General features: G+C 40.3%; 1 protein-coding gene across 2 annotated transcripts in view; it reads right to left on the bottom strand.

The window, feature by feature from the left end:
• SFXN1 (sideroflexin 1) overlaps positions 1 to 13,992 on the bottom strand; it is a 33,039-nt gene that overhangs the window by 3,472 nt on the left and 15,575 nt on the right. For both annotated transcript variants that reach the window (XM_054288166.1, XM_054288165.1), the window contains exons 3-9: positions 9,670 to 9,844; positions 8,901 to 9,071; positions 7,830 to 7,928; positions 6,484 to 6,559; positions 5,842 to 5,927; positions 4,491 to 4,618; positions 3,923 to 3,972 (exon numbers count right to left, since the gene is read on the bottom strand). In XM_054288166.1, the coding sequence (XP_054144141.1) occupies positions 3,923 to 3,972; positions 4,491 to 4,618; positions 5,842 to 5,927; positions 6,484 to 6,559; positions 7,830 to 7,928; positions 8,901 to 9,071; positions 9,670 to 9,833 (774 nt within the window). In that variant the 5' untranslated portion in view covers positions 9,834 to 9,844. The remainder of the gene's footprint in view (positions 1 to 3,922; positions 3,973 to 4,490; positions 4,619 to 5,841; positions 5,928 to 6,483; positions 6,560 to 7,829; positions 7,929 to 8,900; positions 9,072 to 9,669; positions 9,845 to 13,992) is intronic.

Below are 13,992 nucleotides of genomic sequence, written 5' to 3'. Positions count from 1 at the left end.
TCAGGAGGACAAAGCTCAGGGCTGAGGGAGGTCACAGCAGTGTCTGAGGCAGGGAAAATGAGCCTGTGTGGAGCAAAACTCCAGAGCCTGAGGGAGAAGAAACAATGTAGAAGACTGCTTCTCTTTTCTTTATTTTTTTTTTCCTGGAGTCAATCTGTAATGCAGAAATGAGTGCAGGAGGAACTGGGCAATTCAGCAATAACCTACAACAAGAGATAACAAATGGGAACAGAAAACAACAGCAAGATGAGTAAAGAGTGAAGGCAGCAGAGCTTTGCTGTTCTGGCATTCCCTGAACACCTGCATCTGACCCTCAGCTGAGATAAACTCACCCCAAATTTTCATTTTATGCCCTGGGAGAGTCCGTGCCAAGAGGAGGTGAACACAAGCCAAACCCTGCAGTGTCTCTGAGAAGGGAGGGAGGGGGATGCTGTGCATTGCAGGGGAGTGTGGGACCCAAGGGATTTAACAGAAAAGCCCCAAATACAATTTTATAACTGAAAAGGCTGTTGGAAGGTGGCCTGAGAGGAATAAATGGTTTTATGCCTTTGTCAGAGTTAGTCACTGATCTGAGAGAGAGAGGGGTCTAATACAGACTCCATAAAGAACATGGAGTTTATGTGCTGGGACATTTTTTGCCAATTTGATCTGAATTCCAGCCTTTATTTTTCAAGAATGTTACCAGGCTGCACTAATACAGAAAGATGGTGAGGAAAAAGTAACACTGGGAGGTCAGAATTAAGAACTGGAGTTGCCCAGGGAACAACATAACAATAAAATTCAAATGCAGGCTGCACACCCCCACAAAGAGAGAAAATGGAGAAACTACAAGAGAAAGAGCAGAAGAATTCAGTGTGTTAGAGAACTATCATTTAACTCAGGAAGAAGGCAGTTCCCAATGAATTAGGATTTAATTTCCAGATGTCTTTATGACATTTTAGTGGTTAGTGCAAGCAGAGAAAATGGAGAAATGATAATTAAGCAAACAAAAGCCATAAGGAGAATCAGCTTTTCTCTAACTGCCTCCTTTCTTTGTTGGATATAGAAATCTGTCAGCTTTCCTATGTCTGTTTTCAAAAAAATAAATAAATGAAATGACAGTGAAATTAGGAATGTGTGGAGGACTTCAGGGCATAAGACATTCAAGAACAATGCTTGAAGGAAAAGGCTCTCTCTTCTGATTTTGTAACAGCTTTGAATACAGATTTTAGCTGCAGATTGAAAGATCCCAAGGAGCTTGTTTCAAGGATGTATGAGGAAACTTCTAGAATCAACGTGGATGTTAATACAATTTACAGAACAGAAGAGAAACTGTAGCTAAAGCTGTGTAAAAGTAGTAATATAAACTAAAACTTTAGTGTTGATTGGAATTTTCATAAGTTTATATGAAAAAAACCAATCTATTTCTTTAGATTATTACCTGTAAATAAAATCTATAAACCCTGTGCCTCAGGGCAAGGTCCTTTATGGATCCTCCTGTGCAGCAGGTAAAATAACCTGGTTCTGCACAGAGCTGGTCAGGATATGGCCACAGGGACAATGAAAATAAACATTCTGCAGCCCAATCAATTACTGCTATGCTGCATAATTACATAAACAGGCCCCAAAGCTGCTGCTGAAACCAATGGCAAAAAAAAAAAACTTCAACAGATAAAAATACTTCTTCAAGGCAACTTCTTTTTGAAGCAGTAAATACGTGCTTGTGTTCCAAGAACATTCTTGAGGCATCTTCTAGCAGTAACTTCTGGGAATGTTGTTAATTCACACCAATGCCTCGGTGCAAAACCCTGTGGGAACGGGGGGGATGAGCTGGGCTGCATGACCTACATCTTATCCCAAATATCAGAGCATGACAGGCTGCTCTGAGACCAACATCCCAGGAGCATTTCCTTCTCTCTGTCTTACTGCAGACCAGCTTTCTAATTTCTTTTATCATTTCACAACCATTTATCTATTTTTTGGCATTGTGTGTTGCTTAAGAGGCTTTGGCAAGCGGTCAGGAATTATTTCCAAGGGTGGTGGAGAAGCAGAGGCCGAGGGTAGTGAGTTAATAAAGCAGTGTGGGGATGGTGGTGGAGTGCTGGCATGGGATGGTGCTTCCCAAACTCCATGAGGACATGCAGAAGCTGCTTGTTAAAAGTGCAGCTCATTCCTTGATGGGTTTAATACTAATCTCTACCAGGTGTTACCACTGGCTACCTGCAGAGCAGTGTTTCACCTGGATTCAGTCTCTGAGGCTGAGGGACAGGACAGGATGGTACCAGAGACCACTGAGTAGTCACTGCAGAAATCGCTCATTTTGGCTGATCTGAAAAATTCACAACACCCTTATGTTGATTACACCACACAAAACCAACAGGTATTTGTCTCCAGACTCTGAGGACTGCTGCAACTTCTTCACAAATGTCATGGACTTGTCAGCTGAGGCAACAGCTTTGTGAAATTTCTCACATGTCAAATACATACCAAATAATTTTTCCCTAAATTTTTTTTAAACAAGGGTTAATTTTCCAGGCAATACATTCTCAGGAACATCACAGTGTCACAAGTTGTGGTGTGTTTGGATGCCCTGCAGGCTCACTTCTTCCAGGAGATAAAAGCAGCACACACTGATGCTTACCCTGAAACTCAAATGCCACATTTCCTGTTTTTACACTGTGAGCAAAAATGTTTTCTGTTAAAAAGTGGGAGGGAAGCAAAGCACTTCAGGGAAAAAGAAGTTTTAAGATTGGAAGACAATCACAGAATGGTTTGGGTCGGAAGGGACTTTCAAGATCATCCAGTTCCACCCCCTTCACTATCCCAGGTTGTTCCAAACCCTTTCCAACCTGGCCTTGGACACTTCCAGGGTTGGGGCAGCCCCAGCTGCCCCAGGCAATCTGTTCCTGCCTTTTAAATACAGGAACGCTTTCAAATGGGGTGTGTAACTGGGTAATCTCACTCTGCACAAGAGACACAAAGGGCAGAAACAGTCAGAGATAAAATTTAAACACTTTAGAAAGCTTTATCTTAGACCAACAAAACTATTCCAAACAAAACATTCCCCTGCTTGTCCTCCTTGTCCCCACACAAACTTTTCCAAGGCAGGGTCTGTTTTTTTTCTTAATTTTTCTAACAGGAAGGAGACAGATTTTCTTAAGCTTCTTGGGTGGGTCTCACAAGCAGAGGCTTTGCCTGGAGCTACCAAATAATTAAATCAGTGATATCAGCAGTGAGGATGAAACTGCCTTTACTGGTAAAGAATTAAAGGGTTCCTCACCTGAATATTATCTCCCTTGTGTTAGACAACCCTAACTAATTCCATGATTGTTCTTTTCCCTCTCATGCTCACACAGTGCAGAATGTCGATTTAAGTAAAACATTTACTTACACCAGGGGTTTGACTTCACACTACATTAGCATAAAAAGAATATAGGAAATAAATAATCTTTGATAAAGAATCTCCATCCTATGCCTGCCCTGCGCTTTACATCCAGTAAATTTTAAAGGATCATTTTCAAGAGAGATCATTTTTTTACCATCATTTTTGTTTGCAAACTCAGATTGCTACTACAGCAGATAAGCAAAGCCTCCTTATTGCTATCTTGAGAAAACCAGCATTATTAAAATCTTTTTTTCCCCCAATAAATTGTATTCCAAATCTCAGTACAAGGAAGGTTTATTTCACAGGAGGAAATGTGCATTCTAACAACTATGACAGTAACAAGGATGTTCCTATTTTCTCAATGTTACCTTGCACTGTGACAAACGAACCAAGTTATCTCCAAGGCAGAAGGAAAGAGACAGCTGTAAAGCAAGTTCTACAGGGATGTCCTCCCACAGTGTTTGGGAGGCAAATATGAAGATTCAGGAAGTATTTAAAATTCATTAAAATATTAACTTAGGGTATGAAATACATAGAGATTGATTATCTAAGACTAACCTTTAAAAAGGCTTTCTTTTCCAGGGTATTCATTATGAATGGAGGAATTGCTGCAAATAAGATAAAAAAAGGCATTAACCTTGGAGAGAATGGCACTTTGTTTTCATTTTCTGTTTAGCTGAACTAATGCCATAATACAATTTTCACAGCTTTTTGTCATTCATTCACTGAATTTTCATTTCACATTGCCAGCTAGATTGGTATTTACAAAGGTGAATAATAAAATATTAATAGGCAAAACCGGCAATTTCACCAGTAACTAAACCTGAGCTCAGTCATTTGGCACTGGCAGAGCACCTAAACCAACTCCAAGCAAGTGGAATTTGCTCCCATTCCTTTGCTCTCTGCATCTTTTCTGCAGGAGCATCCCAGGAGCTTCCCTGCTGCAGCTCAGTGAAACACACTGAGGATGTTCCCACATTTCCCTGGGGAAGTTCTAAACAGAAAGGCAAACACTGCCTGGGGAGCTGTAAGGGAATTTGAACCCTGAGGAAAATCTCTTGGATAGAACAGAATCTCCCTCTCACAGCAGGGACTGATGATCAGAGTGCACAGGATTTATCCTTACCCATGCCAGGGGCAGCCATCAGGATCCTGGATATCACCACCTGGGCAATTGCCTGCTGAGCTGCTTTGGATGACTCACCCACTCTTTTTCCATTCTCATCCGTGACAGGAATTCCAAACTTGATTTCCCTGTTGAATAAGGGGTAAAAAATAAAGCAGTGATGGATGTGAACTTATTTTTTCACCATTTTTTGTCACCTTATCTTTGTTCCTTAAAATTGTCAACTGTTAGAATTGTGTGGTTTATTTTATTTTCTAAGCGAGTCTGTTTGTAACATTCCTTGGCACAAGAAAAAAATTCAAAAGGCAGAGAAAGATCAAGGGAAAATATGTTGAGAAGTTACCAACTGAATATTTGTAACAGCAATCTGCTGCTTGAGTCTGGTCACAACATTCCAAGGGGGAAAAAAAGAGATGATTTTCTGTGTTCCACAGAAGGGAGAGGTCCCTTTACACATTAATTCTGAAAAGTGGAATTTTCTGGACTGCTCTGGAAGTGGAGCCTGTCCTATCTGACAGCTCATGGAACACAGGAAGATTATTTTCACTGAGTTGAAACAGAAGGCTCTGTGAAAATTCCCCCCTGGCATTCTAGTCTGAGCTGTCACTTCAACCATGAAGAATATACTTGAAAGTATAAAAGGAGGCACAAACCAAACTATGTTTCTGTAACTGAACTATTCTCTATTAGATCTTTTGCTCAAGTGCAGGGTTAGGTGTTAAACTCACACTGGCAGAAAACAGCAAATATCCTCAGGACTGCCTTTATTCTTCTCTTCAGATTTTACAAAAGATAAAATACTACCACAGACAAACTTCCATTGTAAAGTCTAAATATTCTTTTTCTGCCCAGAACCTTGTGTTTATAATAGGATGCTTTAAATTTGCTTTCCCCTACTACTATTCTATTCCTAGTCAAATCACAACACAGAAAAAAAGTTTGTTTCTGACAAGCTGCACATTTTTGTCACCTCAATGATTAAACAGAACTGCAGAGCCTGACTTCTATGACTAAGCTCTGCAGGTGGGATTTCAAGCACCATTTTTGAAATGACTGTTTTTCCCAAGTGTTGCTGCTATTCAAAGATCCATGTGATCAAAGTTTGGAAGGAACCAGTAACTGGTTTCTGAGATCCAAGACTGAAGAACTCTTTGGTATTTGTCTGAAGAGAATTATTATGTTCTATTTTATAGCTGTTACAAACAACCAGTCAAAACCTCACGCATGAGGTTTCTGCAAGGCTCTGAAACAAGCTAAAGATACAAAATGTGCTTTATTTAGTAACTTGCTGATCTACCAACTGAAAAACATCTTTTTTTCCAGCATGAGTGATCTTTGTTCTTTTTCCTACCTTTGTCTCATTAGTGGAATATTGATGCAGTTGGCAGCAGCAACAGCAGCAAAAGGAACAAACCTCCCTACAAGAGGCGAGACGCGCTGGAAAACACAGAGAGAGGGGAGAAAAAAGGAAAATAAAAATGTACATAATTATTATCTTTATTGAAATGCTTCAGCTGGTAGTGACAGACCAGATTTATTTCCTTTACATTAAAATCCAGTGAAAACTCACTGGAGGGGCAGAGGTAGAACAAGCTTCAAACAAGAAATAAGTCAAAAATGCTTCTCTCAGGAGTGAGCAGTGGCAGGAGAGTAACAAAACCATTCTGAGTTTAGTAGCATCACAGGGAAGTGTAATTAAAACTCCAATTAATTTCCCAAGTGCTATTAGATGCCTTGAAAGGTGAAAAAGAAACTGGAAAAAAGGCACCTTATCAGACAGAGTCTGCATGAACCTAACATGGGCTGTTTGACAGATATGCATAAACCCATCTCCACAGGGAAAAAATAAAGTTGGGATCTAAAGAAAGGAGCAGCCATAACAACTCCACAGTGGGAGCTGTGCATGACACAGATACAGCAGAGGAGAATGAGCTGTGAGCTTCTCACAGGACATCACAGTTTAGTAAGAATAGAAAAAAAATACCAGCAATACCTTAGCTAGGGAATTAAGTCCTAAGGCTGTAGCAACAGCAGCTGTGGTGGCAGAAACATAGGCAGTTCCCAGCTGGCTAAAACAGAAATGAAAATGTTTGCACATGCACAGCTACATTGAAAAACAATTACATTTTACACACACAGTTATGCCCCCCCAGAAGTTAAATAGGATTTCCTGTGCTACTGCAATAAGGTGGGGATGGAAGATCTAAATGGGACACTGAATTAAACACTTTGATTTCACTAGCAGTAAAAATCACATTCAAGCCACATTGTAATACTGAATCAGGTTCTGCTGGTTGTGCATTGCTGCCTGTTCAGCATTTTCTCAGGTACCTGAACAAACACCTTGAAGGGTTAGTTCTTTATTTAATTTCCTAATTGCTTAACCTAGTAAAATCAGTTTGGATTTCCAAGGCCATGTCTATAATAGTAATTAAAATCAACCATACCAAACCCCGTACACCCAGACCAGCTGCGCTGCAAACACTCAAATCCAACCCAACCTGCCCCAAACCACACTTTACATACTTCCCAGCTAGGAGGTGTCTCTAGATGCTGGAATTCACAGTTTGCTCCCAGACATCTTTAAACAAGTCAGCCCCAAAACCAGAAAGCCAAGTACTGCAATTCCAGTTTTCTATTCATAGAATCATAGAATGGTTTGGGAGGAACCATGAAGTTCATTCCATTCCACCCCTGCCATGGGCAGGGACACCTTCCACTGTCCCAGGCTGCTCCCAGCCCCATCCAGCCTGGCCTTGGACACTTCCAGGGATGGGGCAGCCACAGCTGCTCTGGGTAACTGTGCCAAGGCCTCACCACCCTCACAGGGAAGACTTTTTCTGTTTATCTAACCTAAATTTCCCCTCTTTTAGTTTGAGATGTCTTGCTTTCCTCATCTATTTAATCTCTTTCCCAGACATCAAGTAGAAACAAGCACAGCCCAGCTGAAGGAATCTCTTTTTGTAAATGAACCCTCAGTGTGGTGTGAGCTGGCACCACAGTGACACAACTAAAGGCCCCCACAAAATATCAGCTTAGAAATATCCTGGTAGGACACCAAACTGATGAGGAAAACTTGTAAATGTTTTGAAACACTGACTCCTGTTAAATCCTGCTAAGTGCTCTTGATCAAAGTGCTCAGGCTTGTCTTTAATGGCAGAAAAAAGCCATTTTTTGGCTCAGCCCTTCTCAGACTTCTCATCTGTGCATATCAAATTAATAATTACTACAGATTGAAAAACTTATCCCTGTCTCATCTCAAACTTTAATGCCCAACCATTTTCATGTACACCAGAGAGACATTTCTACTCATCAGAATGATGAGATTTAGTGCCTGACCTGACAGTGATGGGGGCATCCCCACTCCTGTTGGTGTAGTTCACTATAGCATTGAAGGACTGGTTGATCCACTGCCAGAAAAGCACTGCTGGTGTCGTTCTTAAAAAGAAAAACAATTGTTATTATTGTTATTAAACTCACAGTTGAATTAACAGCACAAGAAAATAATGACAAATCAAGAAAAGCCACTGCAAGCAGTAACCATGCAGAAGTTCTTGCATGTTTGAATGCAACAATACAGTCAGTGAGATACTGATACTTGATAGTCAGAGTTATTTTAGAAGAATTTAAAAGTCATCTAATTTTGAACCTGAATAACAATGCAAAGAAAAGGTAGAGAGCTTCTCTAAATGTTCTAGATAATAACAGAACAAGCAGGTAACAGGAGGCAGTGCTTGGGAATGGGCACCTGTCCTGGGGGTTTGATTCATACTCTTGACTGCAATTTAAAGCACACATGTTTTATAAACACCATCCAAAACTGGGCAGTGTGTCAGGAGTTTGTACAATCTCAGCATCCAAAAGGCTGCTGCTGTTTCCTCTGACCTCCCACCAGTTCCTGCATCCTGTGTCAAAAATTGAGGCTGCTAAGAGAGCACTGGCTCTGCTTCAGGGGGCTTCACTGTCCTGGAGATTCCAGAACCACTGAGGAAATGCAGGGGAGCTGCAGAAACTCCACAACCAATGGCCATGTCTACAACAGTAATCAAAATCAACCATACCAAATGGATTGAAGCATTCCGAGTACTCACGGGCAGACAGAACATCCTGCATGCCAGCAAGGCTGGAAATTCCCAGGGATCTCCTTCTCTTTGTCCTCCACACAGATGGGATTTTGGAACATTTCCCAGTTTGAGGGAAAGTGGGATGGTGAAGGAGAAGGGCTAAGGGCTTATCTCAAAACTACTTCTAGAAAGAACCGTTAATCAACGTCAGGGAATGAGAAGAGGAAAAGGACGCAAAATTTCACATTTAAAAATATTTACGATAAATCTTTTGACAATAACATTGATTTTCACTTCTCTAATTCTCTCAGGCAAATGTTTTATGTGTTTCACTGCCCTCTCTCACCTGTAGAAGGTCATCATGCAGCCTGTGATAGTCATGTTCATGGGCACCTGGGCAGACATTCGGCCGATCACGAACATCTTCTCCCCAGTGTCGGGGTGAAAGGCTGAATCATAAACGTATTTTGCTCTCCACAGCTCATCTTCTGTCAAGCCAGGTGCCACAATACCTTGTCTTGGGACAGGTTAAGAGACAAGACAACAGCAAAAGAACAAGTGTTATAAAATGCTGCAAATGCCGTGAGACGCATCAGAGGATTTGGGGATGTTCACCCTCAGTGAATGGAGACTCTCAGATAGCTTGTAGAGATTTGTCAGCTTTTAAATGGATTGGTGAAATAAAAAGAATTAAAACAACCAGCAGTGGTGGTGCTGGCTGAGTCTATTTACTCAAAGCTGCACTCTGTTTTAGAGGTAAAATGTGGAGCCAAAATCTCTGAGGTCGTTAGTGTGAAAGGATGAAAATTCACTTTGAGAGTATTTAAGAAATCAACTGCTCCAAATGCTACACATAAGAGGAAGTTTTAAGCTTTGTTGTCATATTAACTACCTTCAGAATTAGGCTCTTCTGTATTTCAGAACCCTTAAGAGGGACATAACTTCCCCATCCATTAGCAAATTTGATTAAAAATAAAAGGCTTTCAAGCTCTGAAGGGGAATAAGGAGTTACAATGAATACAGTGTTTTAAGTATTTCCTTTTAAATATTTCACCATGTACCTAGCATTGACTTGGACTTTTTGGGACCAGCAGTAGAAGTAGTCAATGCCATACCTGTAATCATGCACAATTTTTCTTGCCTTTTCCAGTGTGGCATTAGATAACAAAATATTCCTGGGGTCTGTAACAGTGAAGAAGTGTTTGGCTCGTCCAGCAAAAGTGCTTTGATCCCATCGAGGCTCCTTGATATTAATATTTAATGGGATAGATGGTGCCATCTTCAAAAGCTCTGCCAAGAAAACATCAACATTTGCAATTCAAAACACCACTCATTTCCTAATGTATCTAGAACCTGCAAGATGAAAAGTGGCCACATTTAGAGTAAAAAACCCAGAGAACAAACACCAAAGAATTTGCAGAACAGGGGTTTAAAGGTATAAACCTGCAGAAATGCTTCTGTGTCCAGTGCCCCAAAATGTTTACACATTATTTATTACATTTGTACAAATACCTGAGGATGAGGCAGATGCAAAGGAAGCACAGAAATTTATTAATAAACAGACATACCAAACAACAACATATTAATCAGAAAGTGCTTTACTTCAGTGAAGAATTGTTTATTGAAAATAATGTATTGAAGGGAATGAGAAAAAAACTATTTCAAGAGATGCCTTAAGTCTTACAAAGTGCAGTGACAGATGAAATATTTAATAAAATTCAGTTAACTTCTCTGGAGTAGCAAAACAAACCAAAAATTAGGAAACCAATTTATTTTAATAAATGTTGTTTCTCTAAACCCATGTTTTAACAAAACAGAGATTATATAATTCAACAATTGCTACATTAAGAACACATGACCAGATCTCCTAATGATACTTCAAAGATGGTTAAAGAACTACAGTGAAGGACACTGAAGAGTTGTGCATTTATGGGGCATAAAGCTCAGAAAAGCAAAAATTACTTCAGGATGACTAAGTTTACTTTAACATCTAATGAAAAAAGGACAGCCCCTCCACAGCACAAGTGTATGGATTTTAACTTTCTTAAAAGAAATTTCTGCAACACATTCAACCACCAGTGGGGAAAAAAATCCTCCTCCAAATAATGCTTGTTTCAAATGGCAGAAAGAATTTGGATCTACATAAGCCCATTTTTATATATTTATAAATAAAGATTCAATTTTAGATGAACTTTAAGGTCCCTCCCAACCCAAATCCTTCTGTGATCCTATGATACCAGAACACCAATAGATCTGGCAGGGAAAACTGATCTCTTCCCATTTTCTCAGTGACATTTCCCTCACTGTTAAGTTCATTATTGTACAGCACAGTTTATTAGCAGGGTTATTTTCATGTGTACCTCTCTCAACCAGGCACGCTGCAGGATGAACACAGACCATGGAAATGAAAAAAGACTCAGGACAGATTTGGAGAACAGATTTTTCATGCACAGCATCTCAACAGGAGATGCTCCTTAGTTTCTTTTCCTTTTCTTAGTACTTTGCCATTAAACAACTCCCTCCTGTGAGCAGTGCTGTGTTGTGAATTAATAGTCCATCTTCTGGTCTAAAATGGGAACTGCTGGTTTTGCAAAGCCCTATGAAGACAAGTGCACTCATTTAATCACACCCTCTTTTCCACCAAAATAAAGATAAAAATCAGGACATTAGGGCTGGTAACTTGTTCTGTGACTGCTTCCTTTATTCGCAGGAAAGTTCAAGTGTAAATGTTTTTCTAATTAAATTATCCATTTCATTAAGAAAGATTAAAGCTGCTTTAGAATGGCTTATGATAATCTGGTTAAAGCTGTCCAATGAATGTTGAATAAAACAGTGTATCCATAGAAGCTTTTTTCTTTCTTTTCATTCTGGATAATTCTTTTCATTCTGATTAGAATATACACTACTGGCTTCTCTGGGAATTCCCTTTATTTACCTCTGATACCTCTGCTCACAAAGCCAAGTCCCTCAGTAATAACAAATCTAAACATGAAGGATCTGCCTTCACTGCAGATGGTTCAATTCAGGATTTTTGCAGTCTGAAACAACCAGAAAAGGTGAATGGACAGAACACAGGAGATCAAACACATCCTGTCTTTATCCCCTCCCACTTCATCTACTCTGTGTCTGCTCTGATGATCCTTGACCCAGGTGAGCTGATGGAATTTACTATCTTGGCAGGAAACTAATGCAGCAGAGAGATTGTACTGGAGGGAAATAAACCTCTGCAGCTGCATAGCTGGGGTGACCTGTTGGAGAATAGCTCTGGAGTCCTGCTGGACAATGAGCTCTCCATGACCAGCAGTGCCCTGGTGACCCAGAGTGCCAACAGGACCCTGGGGTGCATTGGGAAGAGCATTTCCAGCAGGTCAGGGAGTGATTCTGCCTCTCTGCTCAACCCTCTGAGGCACCTCTGGGCTGCTGTGTCCAGCTCTGGACCCTCAGGACAGGGAGCTCCTGGAGCAGGTCCAGCAGAGGCTGCAGAGCTGAGGAAGGGCCTGGAGCATTTCTGTGCCCAGGAAAGGCTGAGGGAGCTCAGCCTGGAGAGTCCCTGGGTGTCCCTGGGTGCAGGGCCAAGCTCTGACCAGAGGAATGGGCAAGGAGCAAGCCAGGAGCTGCCCCTGCACCAGAGGCACAACTCTGCCCTGGGCAGTGCCTGAGCCCTGGGACAGATCTTCCAGATGTTTCCATGCTTTTCCTTCTTCTGTTACCCATCCTAGCCAGACTCAGCTACCAGAGACAGGTCAGCACAGGTTTGGTCTCTCCTTCTCCTTGTAAATCTACAAAGCAGGCTTAGTGCTGCTGCAGCAGCAAAAAGCAACCTAGCAGGAAAATGGAAAATATCCATTAATTCATGTGCTGCAACAAAAAATCATGCTTGAAATGTCTGCTTAAAAAAGATGGGAACAGAGAACACGGAGTTCACTATTACTAATCTTAATAAAGGACATTCAATCCTGCACAGGATGGGGAGTGGGACAGCTGCCCACCCTGCAAAAGGGTTGAATCTCCTGTAAAAAAGGGTTTAAATTTTAGGTGACAGCTATTTAGGGACACAAACCCATTTTCTTCTCTCAGTGATGTGGCTGACCTGCCTTTTTAGCAGATAAGTAGGAACAATGCTGGTCCAAAGAACTTAAACCAGACAGAACCCCAATGCCCACAAGAAAGAGCAGATGTAACACACACAGGGGAGTGTAAAAGTTGAGAATACAAGATTTGGAGACAGGTAAGACTTGCAGTGAAGTACAAAAGGTGGCTGAGCTTGCCAGTCACGGGACTCTGAATCACAGACCTGTTACAACAGTGCCTAAGAGAACCAGGGAATTTCTGTCTTGAAAACTCAGAAGTTTTCCAGCAAAATATTTTTACAACAAAAGCCCCATGTCTTGTTTCAAAGAGAATGCATAATGCTACTCATGACTCATCAAACCCCATTAGTAAATGCTGAAAATGGAAATAAATCCCATAAAGCAAAACCATAAGCTAATAAAGTGCTGATAGACTTCAAAGGGATCCCTTGTAAAACAAAATGTCCAACTATAAAGTAGAAGTGGCAACTGCACAAAAAAGGATTCATCAATATACTGTCTAACAGTCATAGTCATCATCATAAATTAGATGGCTTTTTTAAAAGTTTCATTTTTTATTTAAACTGTAAAACTGTAAGAAAGAGGTGCAACACCCTCAATTTAAGTTGCTGCAACACTATTTTTACCTACCTGTCACCTTAATTTTCAGATACAATTTCAGAGGGGAGCTGCTGTTTGCATAATCCATTCAAATACTTAATAATAAAAGCACTGGAATAAAACTACTTAAGATTTAATTATTATTTTAACTACAATGCTTTGTCAAGGGTGGAACTCCACTACTTTCAGTGATCTAATTTTCCCTCTGCACTAAGTGTGCCCAAGATTTAAGTTCTCATTATCCATAATCGAATTGGGTACAGAAAAAATAAAGGACGTTAGGATTAAATAAAACTTAAATAAATCCATATAAACCTTGAGATAAGCTGAAAGTTTGCAAAGGAACTGGAAAGCAAAAGCACAATAAAGACAAAGATAAAACTGTTTGTTTTGTTACAATCAACCAATGAAGGCAAACTACCCAACCATTAATTAATTAATTACAACCATTAATTAATTAATTAATTAGCCCATATATATAAATACCTGAATTTATTGTTCTCACCTGCTGTTACCCAGAAAATACCTGAACTAATCCTGAAATAGGATAAAATTTCAATCAACAGCACCTTTACTTTTAATGTGGAAGCAGCAAAATTGCCCAGGCAATGTGCTCTTCTCCACAAACAAAGCCACAAACAGAGGATTTGGGAAACAAAATGAATTTTACAAACACATCAGTTGTTGTAATAATCCATACTGAAATGTCACTTTGAGGCTGTGTTCACACAGGAGGATCAGCACTAC

This window comes from Melozone crissalis, unplaced genomic scaffold (genome assembly GCF_028551555.1).
Source record: "Melozone crissalis strain CALT ecotype California unplaced genomic scaffold, PUWL_Pcris_2 ptg000061l_1, whole genome shotgun sequence".
NCBI lineage: Eukaryota > Metazoa > Chordata > Aves > Passeriformes > Passerellidae > Melozone > Melozone crissalis.
This window is presented reverse-complemented; position numbering and strand designations above follow the sequence as displayed.